At 39.5% G+C, this 27,061-nt stretch overlaps 2 protein-coding genes across 5 annotated transcripts in view; one reads left to right on the plus strand and one right to left on the minus strand.

The window, feature by feature from the left end:
* Positions 1–18,709, plus strand: part of adam19a (ADAM metallopeptidase domain 19a) — a 107,180-nt gene extending 88,471 nt beyond the window's left edge. The window contains exons 18-24 of one of the 3 annotated variants that reach the window (XM_080872622.1): positions 216–293; positions 1,970–2,078; positions 5,919–6,060; positions 7,403–7,502; positions 13,151–13,375; positions 14,544–14,749; positions 15,864–18,709. In XM_080872622.1, coding sequence (XP_080728748.1) covers positions 216–293; positions 1,970–2,078; positions 5,919–6,060; positions 7,403–7,502; positions 13,151–13,375; positions 14,544–14,749; positions 15,864–15,909 — 906 coding nt within the window. In that variant the 3' untranslated portion in view covers positions 15,910–18,709. The remainder of the gene's footprint in view (positions 1–215; positions 294–1,969; positions 2,079–5,918; positions 6,061–7,402; positions 7,503–13,150; positions 13,376–14,543; positions 14,750–15,863) is intronic. The other 2 variants (XM_080872623.1, XM_080872624.1) reach the window with 2 other exon arrangements.
* Positions 18,710–22,750: 4,041 nt separating this feature from the next.
* arsj (arylsulfatase family, member J) overlaps positions 22,751–27,061 on the minus strand; it is a 35,386-nt gene continuing 31,075 nt past the window's right edge. For both annotated transcript variants that reach the window (XM_080876724.1, XM_080876723.1), the window contains exon 2: positions 22,751–24,762. In XM_080876724.1, coding sequence (XP_080732850.1) covers positions 23,373–24,762 — 1,390 coding nt within the window. In that variant the 3' untranslated portion in view covers positions 22,751–23,372. The remainder of the gene's footprint in view (positions 24,763–27,061) is intronic.

Consider the following 27,061-nt stretch of genomic DNA (forward strand, 5'->3'; position numbering starts at 1 on the left):
GTAAGTAAATTCCCCACATACACCCTACAAAATAAGAGCTGAATTATGTGTGAGATACAAATGGATGAAAATGTACCCATCTGCAAATTGTCTTTCTGTATATATTGCTTTCTCTCTGTAGTATCCCCACAAGAGTTAGGCCAAGGAGCCCCTTTAAACTCTGCGTGTACCTGCTCTGTAATCGTTATGTAATCTTTGTCCTTCTGTTGCCAAAGGTGTGCAGAGACCGCAGATGCCAAAATGCCTCTTTTACTGAGTTAGAGACTTGCCTTGCACGCTGTCACAACAATGGGGTAAGCATACAGACACACACACCAATATAAATGTATATATACACAATAATCACACAGAGTCACACAACAAAACATGGTGTCAAAACAGATGCTTACTCTGGATGGCATTACCTTGGCCTCCAGTAACACTGTAAGAAGTCTTGGAGTCAATTTTGATTGTCCTTCAGTGTGCATATGAAACACTGTCTTCTTCCATGTGTGGAACATCTTAAAACTAAAAACATCCTGATGCTGAAAAACTAGTTCCTGCACTTCCAATAATTCATTATTATCATGCACTCCTAAAAGCTCCCTGAAAAGCCTTCAGTTTGATTAAAAAATGCTGCAGCGAGAGTACTGACAGGGTCTAGAGAGAGAGACTATATTTCACCCATACTGGCCCCCTGTTAAATTCAGTAAGATTAAAAATTCTTCTCCTGACATACAAGGTCTTGAATTGTCAAGCCCCATCTTATCCTTGAGACCTCAAGTACTATATCACCCCAATACAGTACTTCTCTCAGAGACCACTTGTTTACTTGTTGTTCCTAGGATATTTAAAAGTACAATAGAATGGGAGGCAGCACCTTCAGTCTTTACAGGACGGAGGCAACGGAGCACCAGGGAGGAGGTCTATGGCACAGTCATAGGGCCTGTGCAGAGGAAGAAATAATGTTTTATCTTTATTAAAAACCTCATGTAAGTCATGATGTGCTAGTGGCACAGAGGATAAATCAGGCTTAGGCTCGGGTTCTGTCTGGGGACTATTTAAAGCAGGGGGCAGAGCTGATTTTAAATAGTGAGCCAGGCAAAACAAACTCCAGCTCTTCACTCGCCCTTTTGACCAGTCAGTATGGGGGTTATGTCTTGCTAACCAAGGAGTCTTGGAAACAGAAAAGGTGACAAAGGTGACAGATTCCCTGTGATTGCCAGAGACTAGGTCCAAGTGGACAGGTTCTGTCTGGTGTGTTATGGTTGCATAATGAAGGTGTTTGATAGATTTTGTTAGCGAGCCTAGAGGTGAATTGAGTCCAGAGGGCAGGCAAATAGGTGACTGCAAGGTAGCTTAGTCCAGACTTGTCAAAAACAAAATCATTTGGAGGCCAAGTTGCCAGTGATTAGCAGACAATCTGGCAGAGAATGGAGGCTGAAGCTGGTATTTGTGTACCCGTGCTTGATTGTAGCTTGGTGTGTCTTGACCAGGGCAAAGTTTTTCCAATGCCCAGTTTTACACATATGTTATGAGAATAACCCTAGTTGGCACAGCCTAGTTTGTGTTTTGAACTGCTCAGCAGCTTTTTCGAAGTGGATCCTGTCTCACCTGACAGAGTCTATTATATCAGGATTGAATTAGTATTTGAAACAATATGAGTAACAAGAAAATGCAAGCATAGAGTCTCCTTTAATCTCTTTCTTCCCCGCTGTCAGTGAAAATATTAGAAATTAGCTGAAGTCAGGAATATTTAAAATATTCAATATGCAGTTTTTTCTCCAGTATGAAAATTTCATAGTGTTGAGATAAATGCGCATATAAATAAATACAAGCACACAATGCCTTAATGCATTGACTAATACACCTCCAGGTAGTCACAAATATCCAAGCATGCACACAATCACACACACAGACATGTATACAAAGGGAGAGAAAGGGGTCAGAGACCAACTTAAGACATTTCTTTTGTGTGTATAATATTCAGGTGTGTAACAGCAATGGGAACTGCCACTGTAATCAAGGCTGGGCACCACCCTTCTGTGAGAAGCCAGGACTTGGTGGCAGTGTGGACAGTGGGCCGGTTCAGTATGGCAGTGAGTATACAACATAAACCTATGCCTTAAAGAAAATGTTTTTTCACCTTCAATATATTTGAACATTTTTGGTGTGCTGGATGGTAAAAAGCATTATCGCCATGATCCTGCAACACTGGGTGTTTCATCTCTGTTTGCTGTTTCCTTTCTTGATGGCTTCCTCTTATGTGCAGGGGTTGAGGGTAGCCTCCTTGAATGTGAATGGGTGCAGGGATGCAAATAAGAAGTAATCAAGCAGAAGAGACTAGATATAGTCTTCAAGAAACACATACTGACAGTACAAATGAAGTAGACGGGTCTGTGGTGGGGTAGCAGTTTTTTAGCCATGGGACAAATTTTAGCACAGGTGTTGCTATTTTATTTTCTCCTTCTCTAAATGCAAATATTACTTTCAGCATGGAGTAAAGCGCAGAGCTGAAATAGACGTTTTTATTTTTACTTTGATTAATGTCTATGCACCAAACTTAGGGTCTGAGCGTAAGGTTTTGTTTTTAAACATTAAAAGAGAAATTAAGAGGTGCTGATCAAGGGGACTGTGTTTTATTGGGTGGGGACTGGAATTGTTGTCTTGATTTTACTTTGGATGGGACTGGGGAGGACCCGCATCTTCAGTCGTCTTCTGATGATTCTGGTGATTTTAATTCCCTTACTCAATAGTGGGAAGTAGGAAAGGCCCAGATTTGTGTGTTTTGCAGCAGCAATATGGTTTTAATTTGACAGCCAATATCAAGAGAACTCTGCAGGAGTTAAAGAAGAGATAAAACATAAAAAGAATGTCTCTGGTTCACAGTTAGATCAGCAGAATAATGACTGTTGTAATGTAATGACTGTTTAAATTCTAAAAGACAAGAGCTTGATCATTTTCAATATGAGAGAGCTAAAGGAGCTTTGGTTCGAGCATGCTTCACCAGACTCCAGGACATGGACGCCTCAACCTTTTCTTTAATTTGGGGAAGTCTGTAGCCCAGAGAAAACAAATGGTGTGTCTTCGTCTTTCGAATGAAAATGTGATCACAGATCCAGCTGAGATGAGAAGGCATGCGGTGGACTTTTACACAGACTTGTTCAGGGCAGATAGCAGCGATGTAGACTCTGCTTCAGAACTTCTGCAGGGGCTTCCTCAACTCGGTCCAGAGGATCGGGACATCTTAAGCATGGATATAACTTTGAATGAGCCGTCTGCTGCTGTATCTCAGATGGCTTCAGGCAAAGCTCCAGGAATAGATGGTTTCCCGTCAGACTTTTTTAAGCACTTCTGGAGTCTTCTGGGTCTGGACCTTCTAGAAGTGTTTAAGGAATGTTTTAAAGAAGGGAAACTTCCAGCTTCCTGTAGGCATGCAGTTATTTCTCTCATACCAAAAAAGGGAGATTGAACCCTTCTTAAAAACTGGAGACGAGTGGCCCTGGTACAGATTATAAGATACTTTCCAAGGTCCTATCAGATAGACTGAAAATGGTCATTTAACTGTTGACTGGTGTGGATCAATCTTATTGTATTCCAGATAGGTCTATGATAGATAATTTATTTTTAATGAGAGATGTATTTGACATATGTAAACTACACTATACTAGAGTTGGCTTTTGACCGTGTAGACCATGCTTTTCTTTTTTCCACCCAGAAGACCTTTGTTGTTGGGCAGGGGTTCCAGACATGGGTGAAGCTGTGGTATAGCGACACTTGCTGTGTTGTGAAGGTGGGAGGAGGGTTGAGTTGCCCTGTGCCAGTTAGGAGAGAGATTAGGCAGGGTTGTGCTATCTCAGCCAGCTCTATAGCATTGCTATTTAGCCTTTTCTGTGCAGGTTGAGGAACAAGCTGAGGGGTTTCTCTTTGCCAGATCTGCCTCAGAGCCCTCCTGTTATTGTGTCAGCATACGCTGATGATGTTAATGTTTTATATGAAAAAGCTTCTTCAGCCAGGGTTAATTGGGAGAAGAGTGAGGTGTGTTTAGTGGGGCAGTGGAGTTTGGCATGTATTACTAGACTCCCTGGGAATCTTTGATGGGGTTAAAGGGCTATTAAAACTCTTGGGTTTTACTTGGGGAGTGATGACTTTCGCACAGACTCCTGACCCCAGACCTGGGATGTGGCTTTTTGAAGAGCCGCTGTTTTTTAATGACTTTTTTCCAAGTACTGTGTTTTCTACTGCCACTATAAGGAGCAAGTTTGTGGAGACTGGTATTATCAAACTGGGCCATCTCACAAGGATGTCAATGGGAACTCTTGGGTGTGTCACAGGCCTCCAGAGTGCTGGGAAGGATTGTGGAGGAAACTTGGCAATCCCTGTCGGCATCACTGGGAGAGTTTACTGGAAACTGTGTCCTAGCTGATCAATGGGCTGATGACAGCGGATATGTTTTTCTCTCCTTGATGGTCTTTAAGGAGCAGCCTGAGGGGAGCCTACTTCTCTCCCTGAGAACATCAGTGCTAGATAGTTTCAGCTCTTGTGGAAAGAAGCAGCTATATTACAGCTGTGTTACCTGCAGGTGGAGGGTCCATATAAGCCTCCTGTTGAAAAACGGATGGCTGACCTCCAGTGGAGGATTATACATTGAGCAATAGCCACAAACAGACACAGAGCCCACCTGGATCCAAGCACTGGGGAGGGATGTCCTTTCTGTTCACAAAGGGAGACGCTGGAGCACTTAGTGGTTCATACAGTGGAGCACTGTAACAAAAAATAATTTCCCCCAGGGATCAATAAAGTATTCTGATTCTGATTCTGATTCTGATTGTCTGCGGCTAGTGGGTTTATTTTCTTTGTTGCAGGAGTGGGTGGAATCTCTGCAGGAGAAATTCTCTGTACCCTTGTTTGTCTTTGGTCCTAAGTATTCAGTGAAGAAAGGACGGACTCTGGTTCGGATTAATTTTTTGTTTGGTACATCCAAGCTGGCAATATAGAAGACTAGGAAGAACCAGAAGTTAGGTCAGGGTTGGACTGATGCTGTGCATAGTTTAAAGGGATTGTTCAATTTCAACTCAGTTTTATTTATACAGCACCAAATCACAACAAAAGTCGCCTCAAGGCGCTTTATATTGCAAAGTAGATACCCAACAATCATATGACCCCCTATGAGCAAGCACTTTGGCGACAGTGGGAAGGAAAAACTCGCTTTTAACAGGAAGAAACCTCTGGCAGAACCAGGCTCAGGGAGGGGCAGGGCCATCTGCTGCGACTGGTTGGGGTGAGAGAAGGAAAACGGGATAAAAATTGTTGGCATTGCGTCTGACAGTACAGCATGATTTTAACTCTCTGACTAAAGATCTGGATTCCTTTACAACTATGTGGGGGATTGGACAGGTTTTGTGTTCAATAGGAGCAGATGGGACATTTGTCCTTAATTTTTAAGTATGTGTGTGTGAGTTTGGTTGGGGTTAGTAAATGGTTAGTGCATATTGATGTTGCTGATGATGTAGTAGCAACTTTGTGTTAGGTTTGACTTTTTCGTGGTTTTTCTTTTTAATGTGGTGTAAATAAAGTTGTGTTAAAAGCCAAAGTCTCTCTCTCTCCCTTTCTCTTTCTCTGTCATGTCCATTTCTTTTTTCTATTCCTCCTCCTTTTTCTCCTCTTTCACAAGCCTGGGCTTTACCCGCTGCCTGCTACAGCTTAATACTCACTCTGAAAATAAACAAAACATAACTTTATAGTTAACATTGTTTTTCCCTCTGACTCGCTGACAGGCTCAGAATGTTCGATCACTAGAAGTAAACAGAAAATTTTGACATGGATGGCCCTTTTTCCTTGATACTTGCTGATCTAAATTAAAGTGTTTCAATTGCCATATAAATATACTAGTAAACACATTAGTGTGTATGTATATATGTGTTTGTGTATGTCAACAGGTCAGGTGGGGCTGGTGGCTGGACTGTTGTTTGCCTTCTTGGTGGTTTTACCTGCAGTGCTGCTGGTCTTCTACTGCCACAGGATCAAGACGTCTTATTACCATAAGTGGCTTTCCCAAAGAAAAAAGAACACATGCAAGAAGTACTGTCTGTCTTTCACTGTTTGTCTGTTTCTTAACACTACATTTTCTTGATACAACAAAAAGAGGAAAGCCTAGAATTTAAAAAAGTAGCATTTTCATTTTGGGGTCTAGCAAGTAAAACTATATAATATGCACTGATGTATTATGATGCTCAAAACTGAAAAATAATGTACATTTTAGAATGACAGAAAAATGCCTTTTTTCAGGGAACACAAAACGGGTTAACAATTTAAAGCAGTTCTGCAGCAGTGGAGGTTGATTGAGCGTTAAAAGCTGGTACTACTAATTCCTACAGGTGTTCGCAACTTTTCTGGATTACTTCCAACCCCCTCTGTCTGCATAAAAGTAGTGTTGGAACACACTGTGGTTTCTTTCACCATCAAAAGGCACTCAGAAGCAAACTGACAGGAAGAGATCTGCAGACCCAAAACCACAAATGAATCAGAGGACAAGTTTCTGAGAGTTAACAGCTTGCGTAATAGGTTGCTCACAGGAAAACAGCTTCAAGTACACTTTAACAGTGGTCTTCAAGCTGTAGGTTTCACAGGACGAGTTGCGGCAAGAAAGCCACTGCTAAGGCGTCAGAATAAGACAAAGAGGCTTGCCTCAGCCATGAAACACTGCAATTAGACTACTGAAGACCAGAGTATAATGGGCTAATGAATCAAAATTTGTAGTCTTCGATTCATCATACAGGATCTTTGTACACCGTCGAGTAGGGTGATTCCACAGTGTGTGGCATCAACTGTCAAACATGGAGGAGGAAGTGTGATGGTCTGGGCTGTTTTGCTGATCCAGGGTCAATGACTTGTACAGAATGAGAGGCAAAATGGTGCCAGTAAACCATTTTAATATGATTTGTTGATTGGTTCGCCTCTGTCTTTGTAACAGACCATAGTGCTGCCCCCTCCATTGGCGTACTTATCAATCGCTAATGTCTCACTTGTAAGCTGAAGGTTGTCAGTGTGATACAGCATGGGGCATTTTTAAGAATGAGGTTTTTTTTCTCTCTTTTTGTTTCTCAGTACAAACAGTAAAGGTATCACAAACACAAACACAAACAGAAATTCCATAGACTGGTTAGAACAAATTATTTCTAAGATGGTAGCTTAGTCAAAGAACCATCTCACTCAGTTAGACTTGTCTAATCACTGGATGGAAGCATTTGTTTAATTTCATTTCCACTAACATCAGCTGGATAAGAAGCTTCATGTTCCGTTCTAGTTTTCTTATCTCTCAATTTGGGCCATAAAACCAGAATGTCAGAATGAGCGAAGTGATGAAGCTGTACATCTTCCATGCAACAGGCTCTTGTTTATTTTTTTGTCTTTCTGTGCTCAGGATGGAGGGATCAGCAGATAAGCGAAAGAATGGCCATCTTAATCCTGCCTTTCACCTGAAAGTTGTAGGACCAATCAACACAGTTAATGGCCACAAGGGGGTGAGTGATATGTGTGTTTCTAGTGTGTTACAAAATAAAGCAAAAGAAAGGGAAGGAGGAAATGGGAGTAGGGTGATGACTGTTTTTCTGTGAATGAATAACTGAGTGTCCATGAGGTTAACCTTCATATTGAATTAAATATTCAGTTTGTCAAATTATTGTTTAAGCATCCTATGTCTTAATATCAGCCTGAAGTTAACATTTTAATATCTGACTTATAAGATACAAAATGCACACATGTACTGCACACATAACAAATTGGTATCTCAGAGTTTTTACCCCTCAGCCATAAATGGCCGATGGAGTTTTGGCATCACCCTGTCAGGTTGGTGGATGAACAGGCGGCATGAACACCCAAGTTTGTGAATGTGGTAACTTGAGAATGAGGTGGTATAAGAGTTTCAAATAGGAAAGTGGAGAAGGAGACTCCCTTACTGATACAGAGTGAGTAGAAGATTGATGATGAAAGCTTCCACTGCATGGATTTCATTTTTTTATGTTTTATGTTGCTTTTATCTAGCTTTAATTTCTCTTAGGAAATACTAACACAAAAATGTATACAAAAAAATACTTTAAAATGGTGAAATGATAAAATTACATGAGAGATGTGAAGAAGAACGTCAAAGGTGAGTAGATAAAGAGGACAGTGGCATTATTCATCACCGAAAGAGATGGAGCTACAAAGAACATTTCAAAAAGGACTGCTTTAATGAAAAAGAAGCAAGAAAATAAAAATGAAAATAATTATTTTTCAAACGTGTGTTTGGTTTGTTACTAAAATGACTACATTTTTTTTTAATGTTGCAAACTTTTCAATTTCTTTCCAATAATACCAGTAGTGACTAAAAACAAAAGGAGTTTTTACCTCTGAAAGGCTAAAAACATTAGCATGGAGTGTATAAATTAAACCAAAGAGTCATAAGCCAAATATCAATTACATATAGGGCACCAGTGAGTGCATAAAACAATATATAAATAAAAATAATATGCAAAAAAAAGCAGCTAGTAAATTATAAGATTAAAAAACCTCCTGAATCATGGGACAAATTTTGCAGCAGAATGGTAGATATCATTTAGTGATCCAAATTTTAATTTAAGATTATTGGATTTATGTTTCCAGAGTGTTTCTAGGACTACGAATTAACAAGTGGCAGTAGACAGAAATAAAAATATCAATTGAGAATATAAGTCTAAGATTTTGAGAAAAAAAGTTCAACTTTGGTTTTTCTGTGCTTTGCTATTCAGGGCACATCAAAGTACAGACAATGTTAATACAATCAAAATCGCCAAATAAAACTATTTTTGGCTTGTTTTCCCAATAATACATAGAATTAATATTACCTGAGAAAGAAGAAGGTACAGATGCGTGTACTTTCATGGAGAAGTTTATAGCGGACATTTTTAAACCCCCCCCCCCCCCCCCCCCCGTCCTTGAGAGAGCACAAAGGATAACCACAAGTCAAGTCAAAGTTCTATTGCAAACCGATCGAGAACTTTCATAATTAAGTGCTTAAGTTACAGAGATCGTGGAAGGCAGAGAAAATGTTGACATGTGAAAATATGCGTCCTATAAGCTTAGTCAATACAGATAATAAAATTCTCTGTAAAATTCTCTCCAAAAGATTAGAAAATGTTTTTCCAGTTATTATAGGAGATGATCAAAATGGATTTGTTAAATATAAGCAGGGTTTTCATAATGTAAGACGAGTCCTCAACATTCTTCATAATCAAAGTGAACAGGAAGATACAGCCATTCCCTCGCTCAAAGCGGAGAAGGATTTTGATCGAATCGAACAGCCATATCTCTTTGATGTCATTGTTAGATTTGGGTTTGGTAAATCATTTTTGCATTGGATCAAACTACTGCACTGTCATTCTGTTCCTCAGGTTATGACTAATGAGATAATTTCGGAACCATTTGAGATTAAAAGAGGGTGTCTGCAGGGTTCACCATTATCTCCACTTTTATTCCTTTTAGCTATTGAACCTTTGGGAATAGGTGTTAGAACCAGTGGACAAATACAAGGTGTTACGATTGGTAGAAAGGAGCATAGAATCGCTTTATTTGATGATGATGTCATATTATTTTTAAAGCAACTAAAATTTTCTGTGCCTGCAGTAAAGGATTTAATAGACCGGTTTGGGGCCTTCTCAGGGTAGAAAATAAATGTAACAAAATCATCATTAATGGTACTTAAACAAGAATATAGTCAAAACGTAAGTCAGAATATAACTGGCTTTACTGTTAATTCTGAATTCACTTATCTAGGCATTAAAATAGTTCCTTCACTAAAAGATGTGGCCCTACTTAACTATAATACAATTCTACAGAAAGTTTCCAACTATCTGGAGCGTTGTATAAGTTTACCATTATCTATTATTGGAAGGATAAGTGTTCTTAAAATGAATGTATTACCTAAACCAGGTGTCGGCAACCTGCGGCTCTTTAGTCCTTATACTGCGGCTCCGCGTGGTTTGGGAAAATAAGTTAGAAGTATTTAGCTGAAGTGTATTTTCTTTATGTTAGTTCTTTTTAACTTGTAGTTCTAAATTGGAAGATTATTGTGATATTGAAATATAAACATAAAATTATATTCTATTATTTTTTCATAGCTCAAAATTAGTCACACTCACGGAAGCCGGTATACCCGCAGAAACGCCGTGCATTTATCGAGACTTTCAACCACAGAGAGGCCAATTATGGATCTTCGGATCCACATTATGTCAGCAGCTGTTCTCCACCGTGAACTATGTTAAAGACAAACACCGTTCACGCCTGACAGATGACAGCTTACAGTCCTGCGTAAACTGACTTCGTACATTTGCAGACGCTGTCTGCAGAGGATCAGGAGCAGAAGTCCCATTGTAAACATATCACAGCAGACCCGACGATGTTTGCATGAACACGCTTTTCAGCATCTCTATACTGACCACTTTTCACACACGGTTGCTGTACGCATGCAGCCGGCTGTAGCTTTTCAGCTCACAGCTGACATACACCACCAACAACACAACAGCACAGATAGCGCAGACGTAAAGGCAGCAAGGCGTGATTGCCGTTGTGTCGCTCAGGTGCGTCCGCCTCCCCTGCAGCGGCGCCGCAGACCACGCCCCGCCGCACACATTAACCAGGGAAAATACATATTTAGGCAGAATTTTGCAAATATCTATTTTTCATTTTTTAGCAGCATAGTGTCTTTTTTTTCCAATTATTTTTTAAAAGTCAGCTCAAGGCTCCAACAGCCCAAAGGCAATATAAGGGTGGCGGCTCACAACAGTTTTTGTTTGCTACATGGATCATTTTAGTTCAGCTGGGTGTCTTTTTTCTTTTGTTATATTTCTTTAAGAGTTCAAAATGTGTTAATTACATAAATAAAATGTAATTTTCTCTGTAGCACTTCATGGATTTCATAAGCAGCACACCTTAGTTGTTCACACAAAGCATAAAGGTAAAAAACAATATGTAAAGTGTTATCTTCATTTTAGATGTTAAAAAGTATTTGCGGCTCCCAGTGTTTTCTTTTGCATGGAAACTGGGTGTAAAAGGTTGCAGACCCCTGACCTAAACTCTTGTATATGTTTCAGACTGAATTGTTTACCAAAGTAGCATGATTAATCAGAGAGTTTATTTGGAACAAGAAGCGTCCCCGCATTCGCTTGTCTTTGTTGTATCTTCCCTTCGATACAGGGGGGTTGAAATGCCCCAATTTTTACTGGTACTATCTGGCTATTCAACTAAGGACAATAATGTGTTATTTTTCATCCCAAAATATCCCTTCTTGGGTGGGGATGGAAGCAAATTCTCTTAAAATTCCATTAAACTTGTACTTATACTCTGCACAGCCAAAACAATTAAAGAAAGAAACAAATAATCCTATAGTCTGAAATATGATTGAAGTTTGATTTACAATAAAAGAAATGGTGAATATTAAGAACAATCTCTCTCAGTTTAGTCCTATTTGGGGAAATGCTTTATTTGTACCAGGAAAATGATCTTTTCTGTGATGGAATAATGGTTTCATTTGAGGATTTAGTCTCAAAATTTCAAATTCCAACAAAACATTTCTTTAAGTATTTACAGATTAGAAGCTTCATTTCTTCCATGCATGTTCCCCAGTTAACTAATTTAGAGGCGTTAATGGTGAAAAAATGTTGTAACAAAGACTTAATTTCAACATTTTATAACTGGATTGTCTCTGCCTCTCCAGAAACATCAGCTTCTCAGTTAGAAATGATCTAAATATTAATATTTCTGAGGAGACATGAAGTCAATTTGCTTAAAATCACAAAATCGGTTAATAGTAACCTAAAGCTATTACAAAACAACTGGATCATGCAGACATATGTAACACTGGTGAAATTGAATAAATATAACAACAAAATTCCAAATACATGCTTTCCACTGTATATGGGAATGCAGAATTGTCCGCGCATTTTGGCAGGAAGTGATAACCAAAATAAACCAAATTTTAACTACAAAGAATGCTTTAGATGCAGAAATGTTGCTACTACATATGTATCCTAAAAATCTTAAACTAAGAGCCCATCAAATTAAGTTTATGGATTATTGTACATTACAGGCAAAACGTATAATTGCATTAAACTGGAAAAAATCAGATCCTCCTGCTATTGGTGCTTGGATAAATTCTTTGGCACAATGTATGGCAATTGAAAGGATAACATATTTTCTTAAATACAAGTTAACATATTTTGATGATATTTGGAAGCCATTTAAAAACTTTATAAAAGAAGCAAATATCAGACAACTCCTGCAGGAGTGTCGATGAGGTGAAAATTGTTTTGTTTGTGCTAGCTATTTCTATTTTGTTTTTTGTTTTTTTTCCTTCTTTTTGTTTCCTTCAATTGTATAAATGCCACATATTGTACTAATGTATGTATACTTCATGTGTTTTTATTTGATGTAGGTTTGGGAGAGAGCAGGGATGGGAGGTGAGGGGGTAAAAGTGTTCTTACTACTGCGGCATATTACTGTGAAAACAAATCTTTGTATGCTGTTGCAAAACCAATAAAAATATTGTAAAAAAAAAAGAAAAAAAGAATTAATATTACCATTATCATGAAAGTCATGAATTTAATCTGCACGCTTTACTTGATGATATCTCATTATGTAGCAAATGCCTCTGACAGAAACATGTCCAGGGGCCCATTGGTACACACATACAAGCTCATTCTCTAACCTCTGCTGGCTTTGAAATGGAATTTACATCGATCACTTATCATCATCAAACAAGCAAAAACGTCTCTGTGTTGACTTATTTTGCATAAATGTGTTTTCACAGATCCTAGTTAATCACTTAATAGTTTTATTTATAACTGTAGGTCTAAAGAAAAAGCAAAGAACCAAAAAATGTCATGAATTAATGTGAAGTCTATTATCTCACTGTTGTTTTATGAATAAGATTCTCCTATTGGTAAAGTATGCATTCTTTCTCTTCATGACCAAAGTAGGAAATGAATGCCCATATGAGTTCTTCTCTCTGTGAAATGATTTGAAGCTGTTTTTCTGTTAGGTTTGTTAACATTTGTTAACATAAATGCCTTGAAGTGACTGTTGTTGTGATTTGGTGCTATATATATATATATATATATATATATATGGGATTTAACTGAATTTCTTGTAATTGTAGATTTCTCACACCAGCAAAGAGGTCCCATCTCTTAGACCAGGCCCAAATGGCACCCACCCAGTCAACATAGTGCGACCTCTGAGACCTGCCTCATTTGCCAAGGGTGGTCCACGGACTCTTCCAACTGGCAAGCATCCAGTAGCACCACCCAAATCCCCATCAACACCTCAGAGACTGAGCCCGCCACAGAAACCTCTACCCCTTACTCCAGCACGATCTCCCCTGGTAAGGCCCTTTATAGAGTGTAAGGAAAAAGTCAGGGCATATAAACTCAAAATAGTCTACAGAGGACAGGAGCTTTAGACAAGCAAAAATGCAAAATTACCTAGACAAGGGAAGGTATCCTAGACAGATGCCCAAATCACCTCAATTGCCTCCTTTGATATGGAGGAGCAGCAGCTGTTTTCTGTAACCTTCTCAAATGACTGAATTCTTCACCCTCTCTCTAAGGGAGTGTCTAATCAACCTTTGGAGAGAGCTAATTTCTGCCGCATGTATCTGCAATCTCAATAAAAACTCCGGCAATGGAAGGAGCGGTGGGCTCTGTGCTTCATGACTGGTGTATTAACAGTAAAATTGTAGACCCTTACTGCTCACTGGACTTAAACGCTTTGTCTATTCAGTACAGGCCCTTTTCTCGACCTCGGAAGCTAACAGTAGCAATAATTACCATTGTTTAGCAGAGAGAGCACCCAGAGGGCATCCATGTTGTTGCTTGCGACTTTAATATGTTTGAAATCTGATAATACCTCCCACCCACTCCACGACGCGCCGGCTAGTCACAGGAGCACATTCAGTGGGACACTGAGATTCCAAAAAAGCACCACTGAACGAAACAGGAAATCATTACATCGTTACACCCTTTATTGCACACGCTCTTTTCTGCTCAGTAATATTCTTGTAAACATTCTTGAATATTTATTTATAATCACCTCCGTCAATTCTTGATTCCTTATTATTGAGTGATTTGTATATGTTGTGCTATTTCTTAAATTTGTAAAGCTGTAACATATTGTATTATATTGTTAAATAGTTTAGTCTGTTACTGTTTTACTATATTGAAGCAACTGTAACCCACATAAAGTAAAAATTCCCCTCTCGCTCCTGCGGGCGGTCTGTCCTTCAAGCTTGGGTCCTCTACCTGAGGCCTGGGAGCTCGATGGTCATACATATGTATGTATATGAGAGAGAGAAGATCTTAGTGCTGTTTTAAGTGCAAGAGCTAATAGTGCTGCATTAAAGCATATTAGAAGAACAGAAATATACTTTATATAATGTTTACCTTTAGTCAGTAATTTTTTTGATTTATAAGTGGATATAAGCTACCAACCTCCAAAAACATTTTGCATGTCACTGTTCAGTAATGTACATAAAGCTAATATCTTTCTTTTAGTTGGTGTCTGAGCTGCAGCCCACACCCAAATTCCCTCCTCAGAGGCCTCTCCCCTTGAGCCCTACCAGAGCAGTCTCCCCCCAAGTGAGTCCAGTCCCGACCTCACTCTCCAAAGCCCCTCCAGGCCTACTGGTCATGATGCCCTCAGCAGCAGGACCGAAACCTGTGGGCAAAGTCTCTGCCATCCCACCTTTGAGAGCTATCAGGTGGGTTAACACAATGATTCTGCAGAGTCACGTACAGTGGGGAAAATAATTATTTGTTCATTTCTGTATATACAGGCCACTTATAAGTGAGCAAACTTACAATCAGTGGCTCAGTCTCTAATTTGTATCCAGTTTTATTTTATTGGAAAGACTGAATGTCAAAAAAAGTCTCTCTCTCGATTCAGAGATGGTCTTTCCCTTTTCACGTAAATGGCCGCTTAACAGCATACACTTAGTTTTACACTTGCGTACACTTGTTAAGTGCAGGAGGATTGCCAGGATTTATACATCGGGGAAACCAAACAACCTCTGGGTAAAACACAGAAGAGCCACCTCGTCAGGCCAGGACTCTGCAGTCTATTTACACCTACAGGCCAGTGGACACTCTTTCAATGATGAGTATGTAACATCCTGGACAGGGAGGAACGCTGGTTTGAGGGCGGAGTCAAGGAGGGCATTTACGTGAAAAGGGAAAGACCATCTCTGAATCCAGGAGGGGGCCTAAGGGTACATCTGTCACCATCTTACATGCTGTGATGGCAGCCATTCCCCAACTCTCTGTAAATGGTACTCATGGCCATTGATCAGTGGGTTTTGGTCAGTGGTTGTTGATCAATGGTCATGAGAATCTGCATAATTAAGATTAAGGAACTGACCTCACAGCCCATTGTCCCTTCAGTGAGCTGGTTTCAGTCATTATGCAAATGTACTGTTTATAAGGTTTGGGGAAACCTGCAGTCAGCTGAGACTGAAGAAGTCACTTGGATGATGACGAAACGTTTCTCCCACAAAACGCTACGTCCAGATGAACAGAATCAACTTTTGGAGATTTACTTTCCTGGATGATTGAGAATGGATCAAGTAGAAGATAAAGAAATCTTAAATAGAAATGTGACTGCTGACATGTATTTGGGTGTGGGTGGGGTGGTATTACAAATGGGATAAAGTGGCAGGATTGAGCAGCAGTGCAGACTGAGCAGTACACGATTTTAGAGTGGCAGTTAGTACAGTAATGCACGGAGTAAAGGTTTTTATTTTTATTTAAATACTAATAAAAATTAATTTAAAGATCATCAGTTATACCACAATCTTTGTTTTTCTCTGCTCTTTTCAGACCGGTTCCAGGCACCAAATTAAACACAGCTTCACATCCAGCATGAAAATGATCTTCTTCTGGCCTCTCCTCTCTGTTTTGAGGTGGCAGTAGCTGACAGCCTATTTGCACTAAAGAGACTTTGGCTGTTGAACCACAGAGATCTCACAGAAGTTAGAGGAGAACAAAACACAAAACTGAAAATGGAGAGACAGAGGAGCAAACTAACTTAACCACAATGATTAAGTGGTCAAGTGGTTGTGCAAATAGGCCTTGCAGACTAACACAAGTGTAATTGTTGGGGGATGGTCAAATTTACCCAGTTAATTTTTAGGGTTTTGTTTTGTTTTTGCTAATGTCCGTCTATAAAAATGCATTTTGTACTGACTTATGTTTTGTTTACAGTTTGTTTCGTGTCACGTGGTATGATTTATTATATCCACCAAAGAGATCTCGTCATTCCTGAGTAGGGATGGGTACCGGTATCACATAAACGGTAATAACCAGACCGAAAAGCAGCGCACATTTCGGTGCTTTATTTCGGTGCTTTCTTTTCCTGAGATGTCATACACTTTAGATTCTAGCCAATCATTTTACGTTTCCGAGGATAGTAGGCGAGCCCAGGTACGTATGTTCTTTTAGAGCAGAGCTACAGATTAAAAACGCCCAAGGCGAAGCGGTCAAAGTCTGGCTGTACTTCACAGCAAAAGATGCAAACTCAGCAGCCTGCAACAAGTGCTTTAAGGTGATACTGTGCAAAGGAGGTAACACCTCGAATCTGATGAAACACCTGGCAACGCATAGCGTTTTTTTAAAAGCAGAGAAATGCACCGTATTTGATAGCTTGCTGCAAGACCTCACACCGTGCACATCTACTGCGGGTGTGGTGCCTGTTATCGGTCCCGGAGTTAGCAACATCCCCCAAGAACCCGAAGAGTAGAGTCCTGGCCCCTAGCCCTGCCAGTGTAGCAGAAATGATGAGGATGATGATGCAGCAGCAGCCGTTCTTCTCTGCGTGAGTAGCTTATTGTTGTTCGTGTGTAATTTACGTTGAGTAGGCTAACCACGTTATTACATTAATGCATGTAAGGTGAACTAGCAAACACCGTCGTAGTTACATGAGGCTGTCTTCTTGTTTGATGGCAGATACTCCCTTCACCCTGCCAAAAAGGCTAAAATGACCAAAGAAAAAGTGGAAAACAGTTAAACATGAAAGGTTTTTGGACAAAGTTGGTGTTTTTTCCCCCCCATTGATTAAGCACTGCTTCCAGCCAAGAGTGATACCATAAATCCCCTATAGCTGCAGAAAAGGCTAACATTGTTATCTTTTTACAAAAAAACAGCTGAACATGAGAAGTTTGTGTTCTTCATTCTTTAAGCACCGGTTTGAGCAACGTTTAAGCACCGGCACCGTTTCAAAACTATCAGTTTGGTACTGGTATTGGATAAAACCTAAACGATACCCATCCCTATTCCTGAGGTGTCCTGAAAGCTTGAAAATAAGTTGAAAAATAGTTTACTATGAGTCACCTCATCTATACTTCTAGGTTTTCTAATTTATTCTATCATAAGAGCAATGTTTGAGGTCTAAATTCAGAAATACTGGCACATGAGTTGATAGAAAAGCTAATGACACAGCAGCTTTTTATCAACACTGTTTACATGCTGGAGGGGTAGATGAGGCCTGCAGGACACACATGGGTGGTTTTTCTTGATTTAAATTTGTTTTCCTATCATAAAATTACATAAAATATTTTTTACAAAACTATCAAGGTTTATTTTTCTCCTTTTTTTTTTTTTAACTTTCATGAATCTAAAATAAAGATTTTGTGGAAATATTACAAAGGATTTTTCTCTCTTTTGTCTGCTTGTAAGATCTGTTTCACGAATTCCCATGGCCCTCAAACTTATGCAGAGACAAAATCTACTTCTGTTTCAGCCTAATCCAAATATAGTGTAGATGGCTTTTATACTACCCCTATCTGTATATAATCTGCTCCTATTGCACTTACTTCTCTTGCACTTCTGATTAGATGCAAATTGTATTTCGTTACCCTGTATTTATACATGTGTAATGACAATAAAGTTGAATCCTAATCCTAAAGATCAGAGCTTAGTAAACAGGAAAGTTGGTTGTTTTCCTATTGTGGTAGACTGTTAACACTGAGGTCTTTTGTCACATCCTGAGATGTGTAACCATGCCAAAGTTCAACAAAAGAAAATACAATGTAGTGTTTCTCATGTTTACACATTTCCCATTGGATCAGGTAATTATTATAAACTGCTGATGGCAGTCAGGTGTCATTTAGGCTTAGCAGCAGAAGAGGACATAGCAAGATGACATATTTATAACCACTGCTGTCAAAGCTTTATTTCAGGAAAAGTTAATAGAATCCCATTGAAAAAGTGTATGAATACAGAGTTTTATATCTTAGGGTAAGGTCTTTGGCTAGTCCATTGAGCTCCAGTCTTTTGAGAAGTATTAGTAGTAGGGTCTACTTAAAAAGAAAATGGATAGAAAAATATCAAGGACAGGATTATGAAGATGTCAGCGTTTGAGTTGAAGAGCATCATAGGCATAGCAACACAGAATGTTAGAATAGTGATGAAGAAAAGATGTGGGTTTGAATCTCAGGTTACTATGAATAAAAATTAAAATCAATCAAAAATTTCAAAGTTAAATCAAAAGTAATTTATATTATTTCAGACTTTCTTTCAAATCAAGTTCAGAGTACCAGTGACATTAGCTTTGAGGAAAAAACAGTTGAAGTTGAATGTATCTATTGCAGTGAGTCTGCCAATTTGGTAGAGTGGATTGCAGCCAGGTGATGTTGTGGTGAGGATCATCCCCGTAAGTATTTTGTAACCTGGGTTGTCGGTGTTGTCTGCCGTGACGCATCAAGGTCCATCCACCTATTGTATGTGTCAAGTTAATTTTTTTTTTAACAAATAATCGTTTTTGAATTTCAAATAAAAATAGTTTTTTAAACTTTCTGAATTCTATAGTATTTATCTTTATTAAATTGAACAAAAACAACTGATGTCACCGAGTCAATGCGTTTCTCGCCATTATAATGGTGAGAAACGCATGTATACATGCACTTGCAATGGGTTATAAGCAAACTTTCTCGACTAAAGAAAAACACTTCTTCATTTTGTGAATAATTAGAAGCGTTAATTGAGACTAACATAAATCTGCTTCCTCAGTCAAGGTATAAATGAGTACAAGGAAGGAAATTTTTGTTTACACAATGCTTGTACCCACTTACTCCTAATCAAAGGTGCTATATCCAAGCTTATATATGCACAAGGGGTCTAGTAGAGTGCATGTTTGGTGTTTGAAAGAGTCATTTTCAGTGCCTTTGGAATATACTTTGATTCATGCCGAGAAGATGCCTTCAATTCCAACAAACCACAGACAAGGACTTGAACATGTCATGGTCAAATTACTGCATTCTACTCTGTATTTTTTTTATTCATTGCTGGTATATTGAGACTGATGCATCTCACATTTTCATTTCTAATTCTACTTGGAGTATCTTCTTTTTCATTTCATGCTCCTCCTTTAGATACTTCAACTTGTGTTAATGAAATTCAATAGCCAGCTTTTCATTCATCGTAAGTCTTCTGTTCGAGCAGTGCTGGCACACATCATAGCTTCTGAGGAAGCTATGCCTTGCAACTCTGCAGTTCTGTCCATTTCACTTCCACCTACACACAAGAACAGTTCATATGATCAAATGAACACATTAAACGAGACACCTGTTGATGAAAAACAATAATCTGAAATGAGAGAATAGCTAAATCAATGCACTAATATACTCAAATCAGGTGTGCTTGATCCCTCATCTGAACTGGCTCTCTGTCCTGGTCGTTGTGTCCCTGGGCAAGACACTTTACCCTACTTGCCTACTGGTGTTGGCCAGAGGGGCCGATGGCGCGATATGGCAGCCTCGCTTCTGTCAGTCTGCCCCAGGGCAGCTGTGGCTACAACCGTAGCTTGCCTCCACCAGTGTGTGAATGTGAGAGTGAATGAATAGTGGCATTGTAAAGCGCTTTGGGTGCCTTGAAAAGCGCTATATAAATCCAATCCATTATTATTATTATTATTAACTGTCTAGATGGCCATTATAGGATATGTTCGCCAAAGGTTGTTGGTTCTCTATTATTCCTGTCAGCAATTCACTCAACTGCTCAGTGTCCTTATTTGCAGGTCCTTCAGCAGTCTTAAACCTCTCTCTTCAGGTTTCTGCAACAGTCTTTTTTAGATTTTTTTTTATATTCGTCCACAAAACTTGTATAACATAAAATATGAAATGAAAACCCTTTAACATCACATAACAGTAACAGAAGTAGGGCCGCTAACACGGTCACATAAAGTTAACAATCCTTACCTAAAGTTGGTGAATTACCCTGTAAAAATTTGTTCATTGCACTGAACTCATTACAGATGGATTGCCATGAAAAAGAAACTGATTCATCTCTGATAATATTTAATATTATGATCAGTCTGTCATAATGTTGAAATCAGCTGGAGATGCACTGATTACAACTCCTTTTCCAAAAAAGCTGGGGCACAGTAAAATGGAGATAAAAACCAAATGCAATTCACAGTGAACAACACATCATGAAGCTTTAATTAGAAGCAAAACCCAGACTGTAGAATGTAATCCAGTCTGATTTCAGAATCCCTTTTCTATTTGGAGTAACCATGTTCAGACCTCATGTGATCCTATAGCTAAAATTTGTTCAGATTAATTCTGGCGAACTCAGACTTAAACTCTAAAGAAAGTCTTTGTGGCAACAAGAACAGGAATATTTTCAAACAGGTATGCACAGGTGAGCTCAGCTGTAATTAATGGAAAGTATTCTGCATGGGTGTGGGTGTGCGTGGCTCATATTTAATTTACATTTCATTTCACTACATTTCACTGTGTGTCGCTACATTTCACTGTGTGTTATACTTGTATAACTATGCATGTGACAAATAAAGAACCTTGAAACCTTGAACCTGAACATAAGACCACACTCCAAATAAAATAAAGATGGCAACCCATTTCCATGTAGATTCCTTTAATGTTATAGTTTTTTCTGAAACGTTTGAAAACAAGGCCCTGATGAACAAAGCAGAGCCAACTAAATAATAAAACAGCTTTATATGGCATAGTTTGGTGGTGGACTATCAAAATAAATGAATCATAAATAATAAATAGCTGGACTGAAGAATGTCTTCCACAAGGAGGCTGAACAAAATAACAGCTGTAAAATGATCACCTGGCAAAAAAAGCAGTTAGAATAAAACCTGTGTACACAAATTACTTCATTTAGCCTCCAGATGATATTACTGGTTTATCCTCATGTAAGACAAGCACAGTAACTCTTTGCTTTATTTTTAGCAACCTCTAAAACCACATTCTTTAGCTACTCTTTTTTTTCCAGAGTTATTTGGGTGTCTAAGTGAAAACATGGGGCAGTGGTAACAAGATTGTTCATAAATTTTGTGTTAATCCTGATTCTTTTGGTTAACAGCTGCTTGATATCTGTCTTCTTTTTCATTACATTCATTCATTTCATGTCTTTGGGAATGTAAGCCTGGCTGCATCATAGTATTTCACATGTAGCTCTTGGCAGCCGTGTGGTCAGCTAGCTCCAGTTGGCTACACATAATTCAGCTAATTTGAACCTCAATCAAGCATACGAGAACCTAAACCATGTGTTTCACACAGTGCCATGACTGAAAGGAAACCATCACAATAAGGCAAAATTGCCTGCCACACTCCAGCCAGATCAAAGCCTTGTGGTTTTGCCATCCATAAGGTTTATTTTCTCCTATCATTCCCAATGAGCACTGATGGGCATTTTTAAAGTGAGATAGCAGCTTGATGTGTTGCCTTATAGCTTAGTTACAGCTCTTTTTCCCATAAGCGGGATGCTAATGCCCATAAGTGAAAGCAAATGTGAATTCCAAGAGAATCCAGGGTTTAAGTGTTCCCATGGCCCACAGGAGGGGAAATTTTGCAGAGAAAATAAGAATCTGATTTTCTATACTCTCAGCTGTAGCTCGAGATACTCGAGATGCCATCACCTGCGTTTTATGGTGAGAAATAAATTTGAGCTTAGCCAGGTAAATTCTGTTCCCATGGGTACAATCTGCCTGTAGACATAAATGACTGTGAATGAGCCAGTATCATAAACTGAAACTGACCTCACCTTCTTCACATTTATGGGGATTAAGAATCAAAAGAACCATGCTCATATCAGCATAAGCTGTGTACACAAATGCTGCTGTAAAAATTGAGTTAGTCTGAGGTCACAAGTTGGCGCTTGCAGAGAGAGGGGGATGTGCAAAGCAACCTGGCAGCCTTTCTTGGGGGAAGCCCTATTTTGATCCCTCAGATTGTACCAGATCCATGCATCTGGTTAACAGAGGATCTTCTAGGAAGTGGTGTACTTCGAGGCCATTTTTTGTTATTAAAATAGTTAAGTGGCTCATAAAAGTTTGATCAATCATATACTGGCAAAGCTTGCAATCAGCTCAAGTCAGTCGTAAGACTTCCAACTGTTTCCATGGGTGCCAAGCAACAGATGTATAAGAAAATATTGCTGTAAAGGTTGTATGTATGTGTGTTCACTTCATATAAATAGCTGCATTCTTCGTTTTTCTTCGATCCCAACTTCTTGTACAGTACACTCTAAGTGATGAGGGAGAGATTTTTTAAGGACTCCACAAAAGCAATTCACTTTTTACTCACCTGTAAAAGCCAAAATTACTGTATTTTCTATAAATAACTATACCCAGAAGCTGCCTTTCAGTTTCTAAACATGAAAAACATACACAAGGTTTTCAAATTACAAACGTAGTTGTTAGCAGAATAAACAAAATCAGGATATAGTAAAATGCAAGTAAAACAGAACTTGAAATGTTGTGTCTAGGGCTTTTATTTTGTTTATTTGTCTCACATTCAGTTTGGTTTGTGCTCAACCAGATATCATCTAAGAATAAGGGAACAAATGCTATTATCTTAAAGTTCACACTGGCTATGCTTATAAAAAACAACACACATCTACTTGCACATCTGTTTCCACAGTACCTTAGTGCTACAATCAACAACACAATAGAACTATGTTTTATTTTATCTGTCTGTCACCAAACATATATGGCAACTGTCTAGTGAAATTTGTTTTCTACTCTAAGTGAAACGTCAATCTATAAGAAAAATCTGACAACAGGTCAAGCATGCAACAGAATCTAGAAAAATAAACATTCTTTAAATGCCCTTGTCACTTACATGAGGTCTTAGTTTTGTCTGGGCATAGCAGTAGTGTTTGAACAACTGATCTTTTAATTGTTCTCTCGAGGAACTCTGAAAATGTCCATCTGCATTTTGTTCATACAGTATTTTCTGGAGTCAAGTTAAAACTACCTGGAATTAGAATGTCTGACAGCACAATCCTGTAAGAGTAAGCATTAATCCCTGAGTAAATATAACTTAAGGCATTCACAAACGTGGTATGTAATGTGCTACTCTTCTACTCTCTTCTCAACTTTGTGTTCTTTGATTTTTTTTCCCATCTTTTTTTACCGAGATGGTTGGTGAACAAGTTATTATACATCTCATCCTCTTCCTGCTGCTCCCTCATGTCTTTGTGCCAGGGTCCCCACACCCCACCGTTGTACTGAGGATTAGAACGCAGGTCTTTAGTTGGGTAGCACACCGGCACAGCAGTCTTGTTGTACTGAGCTAGCCGCATTAGCATCTTCTTTACTATATGCGGGTAGCGCTGAGACAAGTCCACTCTCTCATAGGGGTCCGCTGTAATGTTGAACAGCCAGATGGACTTACCTCGGTCCCAGCGGACACGTTCATTATGCAAGCGAGTGGTTAGCCGCTGATTCAAAAAAGTTTGTGGGGGCACCCAGTCACTGTAACCAGGCACACCTGTTAGTAGCTTCCAGTGGCCAACTCGGAGTGCAGCCTGAATAGCTGTGTTCCATAGGCCGTACCCAGCCTTCCACGATCCATTTTTGGCTTTGATGTAAATTGGGTCAATATTATGGAGAATGTCATGACGAGGTGATGGGCGGCCTTCACTAATAGTTTCCCAGACGTCATACCCATCCAGATTCAGATCTTCATCTAAAGTTCCCTCACCTAGGGTTACCAGTGTAGGGAACCAGTCAGTAATATGGATCAAAGATCGACATTTTGTTCCTTTGTTCATTAACAAGGGACTGTGAACAAAGCCCACTGCCTTGATCCCCCCTTCCCAGTATGTGGCCTTACTACCCCTCAAGGGCCAGTTACTTCCTCCTGCTAAAGGCTGGCCCCCATTGTCAGAAGAGTACACTATAACTGTGTTGTCATAATAACCATAGTGTTTTAGTGCTAATGTGAGGTTATGAATGGCTTCATCCAGGCAGGAAACCATGGCAGCATATTTACGACGGTACGGGTTTGGGATGCCCTTGTATCGCTCGAGGTAGCGAGCAGGAACTTGCAGTGGGGAATGAACCGCCTGGTAAGCCAAGTACAGAAACAAAGGTTGCTTACGAGGGTTGTGATTTGCTAAAATACTGACAGCCTTTTGTGTAAACATCACAGTAGAGTACAAGCCGCGGTCCTGTTCCCAAGCTGCTTCTTCCCCTTCATACAGATCATAGCCACACATGCTAGGGCCTTGGCATTTGTAATGACTGTAGTAGTCCCCACTTCCTAGCAGGGAGCCAAAGAACGTGTCAAAGCCACGCTGGGTAGGAAGGCATCCACGTTTGTAGAAGCCCAGGTGCCACTTCCCTACCATGTGGGTGGAGTAGCCTGCGTTCTTTAGCTTCTGGGGCAGAGTGATATTTTCCAGGGGTAGGCAGTTGGGCTGAGCAGCTCGGATGACAGAATGCTGAAGGCCTGTGTGGATCTGATATCTAAAGGAAAAAAGAAAAAAGAGATAAATTGTCATATATTAACCACAGTAGCCCTACACACCCCAATAGGGTGACTTTTCACAGAGAGGATCTCTGTACTGAAAATTTTACACCAATATGTTATTATCCAAAGCAGAAGAGGGCTTATAGGCCTGCAAGGGCAGGGTAATGTTGAGAAGTCCAGTGAAAAGAAGTTGATGGGTAATGGGAGGCAAAAATAACAGACCAAAGACCAGACAGTAAACTATGATTTGTAGCAAAGGGTGACCTGCAGCCAACTTGGCAGCAGGTCACCCTGTACTTCATCTGATAAATGAAGAACAGATACTATACTAAATGCAAATATAAACTCCTAATTTTGGTGTGCAAGGGAATTCATTTTTTTTAGATGGGTGATTTATTTGACTTTTAATGCTACTTTGCAAAAACTTGGACCTGCAGGAGTTTTATAGAATCGTTTATGAGTTCTAACTCAAAACACAGATTTTCCACGTGCAGAACTTCCAAGAATGTCCCAGTCATATGCCTCCACACAATCAGTTACTCAACAATTGAAAACATCACAACAGAGGAGGCTTGACATAAGTTTCCAAAGTGACATAAACACTTTCTTTATATACTTAAAAAATAAGTGAAAACACAAAGTGTTATTGTAATATGTCCTATAAATTATTATATCTGAATTCCCTTAGTATGCTACACTCCACCTTAAATGAAAGCAGTTTGCTTCATAATTGCTTCATTCCAGTATACTTCAATAATGTACACTCAGCAGACAATGGCTTAAATAGTAATCACTTATTATTGCTATGTAGTTTCAGTAAGTTTGTACTTCTCTTCTCAGGTACATAAATAGCAGAGCTGTTGAATAGGTTCCCAGCTTCAAGTTCTTCAGAACCCCCAGATCTCTAAGAATCTGTCCTGGTCAACTAACACCTCCAGCCTGGTCAAGAAGACCCATCGGTGCCTCTTCTTCTTGAGGACATTGAAGAAGAACAACTGACATACTGGGTAATGTCTACCGCTGTGCGATAGAGAGCATTGAGAGCATGTCACAGTCTGGTATGGTAATTGCTCTGTCGCTGACCACAAAGCACTCCGGCAGGTGGTGAAAACTGCCTAACACATCACAGTGACTCCACTTTCCTGCCATTGAGGATGTCTACAAGAAGAGATGTCTATGCCGAGCACGCATCATTCTCAGGGATTCCTCTCATCCTGCCAATGAAGTCTTCCAGCTCCTCCCCTCTAGAAGGCGCTACAGGACCTCACAGACTAAAACCAGCAGGATTAGGAACAGCTTCTTCCCAACTGCTGTCACCCTACTGAACTCAGTCCCCCACTGAACCTTTCCATTCACACTCAACTTAACCCGTCTACACTGCTCCTCCCCCCTATCCCTCCCAATGACCACAATCATGACTGTCATTTATTCTAATCATTCACCGTATGCTCACACTGGTTACTGCTATAGTTTTAGGACACTGGCATAGCATAGTCTCTGTCATAGTGCGTACACTGTTCACTATTATAGTCTGTTCAGATCGCTAGGCTTTCACTACTGTAGATGTCTTGATGCATGCTCAATCATCCAGGTAAGTAAATCTCCAAAAGCGATTCTGTTCATTTGGCCGTAGCGTCACAATTAACCTTAACAAGCAACATGCAACTAACCATAACATGTCTTTAATATGATTGTGACGGAACTCACAATCATATTAATTGTGACGGAACTGGAAGTGGATTTGAAGAGGTGACAGTACAAACCACTGCACTACTCTACCAGTCCAAGTGAATATTTGTAGCAAATTGATTGGGATGAAGGGATTTCTGGGATATGGTTGGACGAAAAAATGGTACTTCCCTGCAAGCATAAAATACCAGACCTTTTCGTATAAAAATGTACTTCTGGCTGGCTATAGCACAACTGGAACACAAACTATTACATGACCTACATGCAAAACTGGTGTGGTTCTAAAGAGAAATGTTAAATCAGATGTACAATGAAAAACTGACTTTGTATCTAACACCATTTAACTTGCGACACAGCATTCTGTGTATTATGTAGAACTGCTTTTCAAATTTGTCTGATCTTTTCATTTTATCATTAAACAAAAAGTTGTGCATATTGCATTGCATATGGGTGTAACCTTTCAGCCATTTGATCATAAGCACAGAGCTTTCTAGGCTGAGCACATGTGTGATGAATTGATGGGATTATAGCTGTTATACAGTTTCATGGAGCCAACAGCTGAAGTAAATACTCTTCAGATGCTAAGGATTTTGCTTAAGTGGAGAA

Source organism: Rhamphochromis sp. 'chilingali' (genome assembly GCF_963969265.1).
Source record: "Rhamphochromis sp. 'chilingali' genome assembly, chromosome: 1".
NCBI lineage: Eukaryota > Metazoa > Chordata > Actinopteri > Cichliformes > Cichlidae > Rhamphochromis > Rhamphochromis sp. 'chilingali'.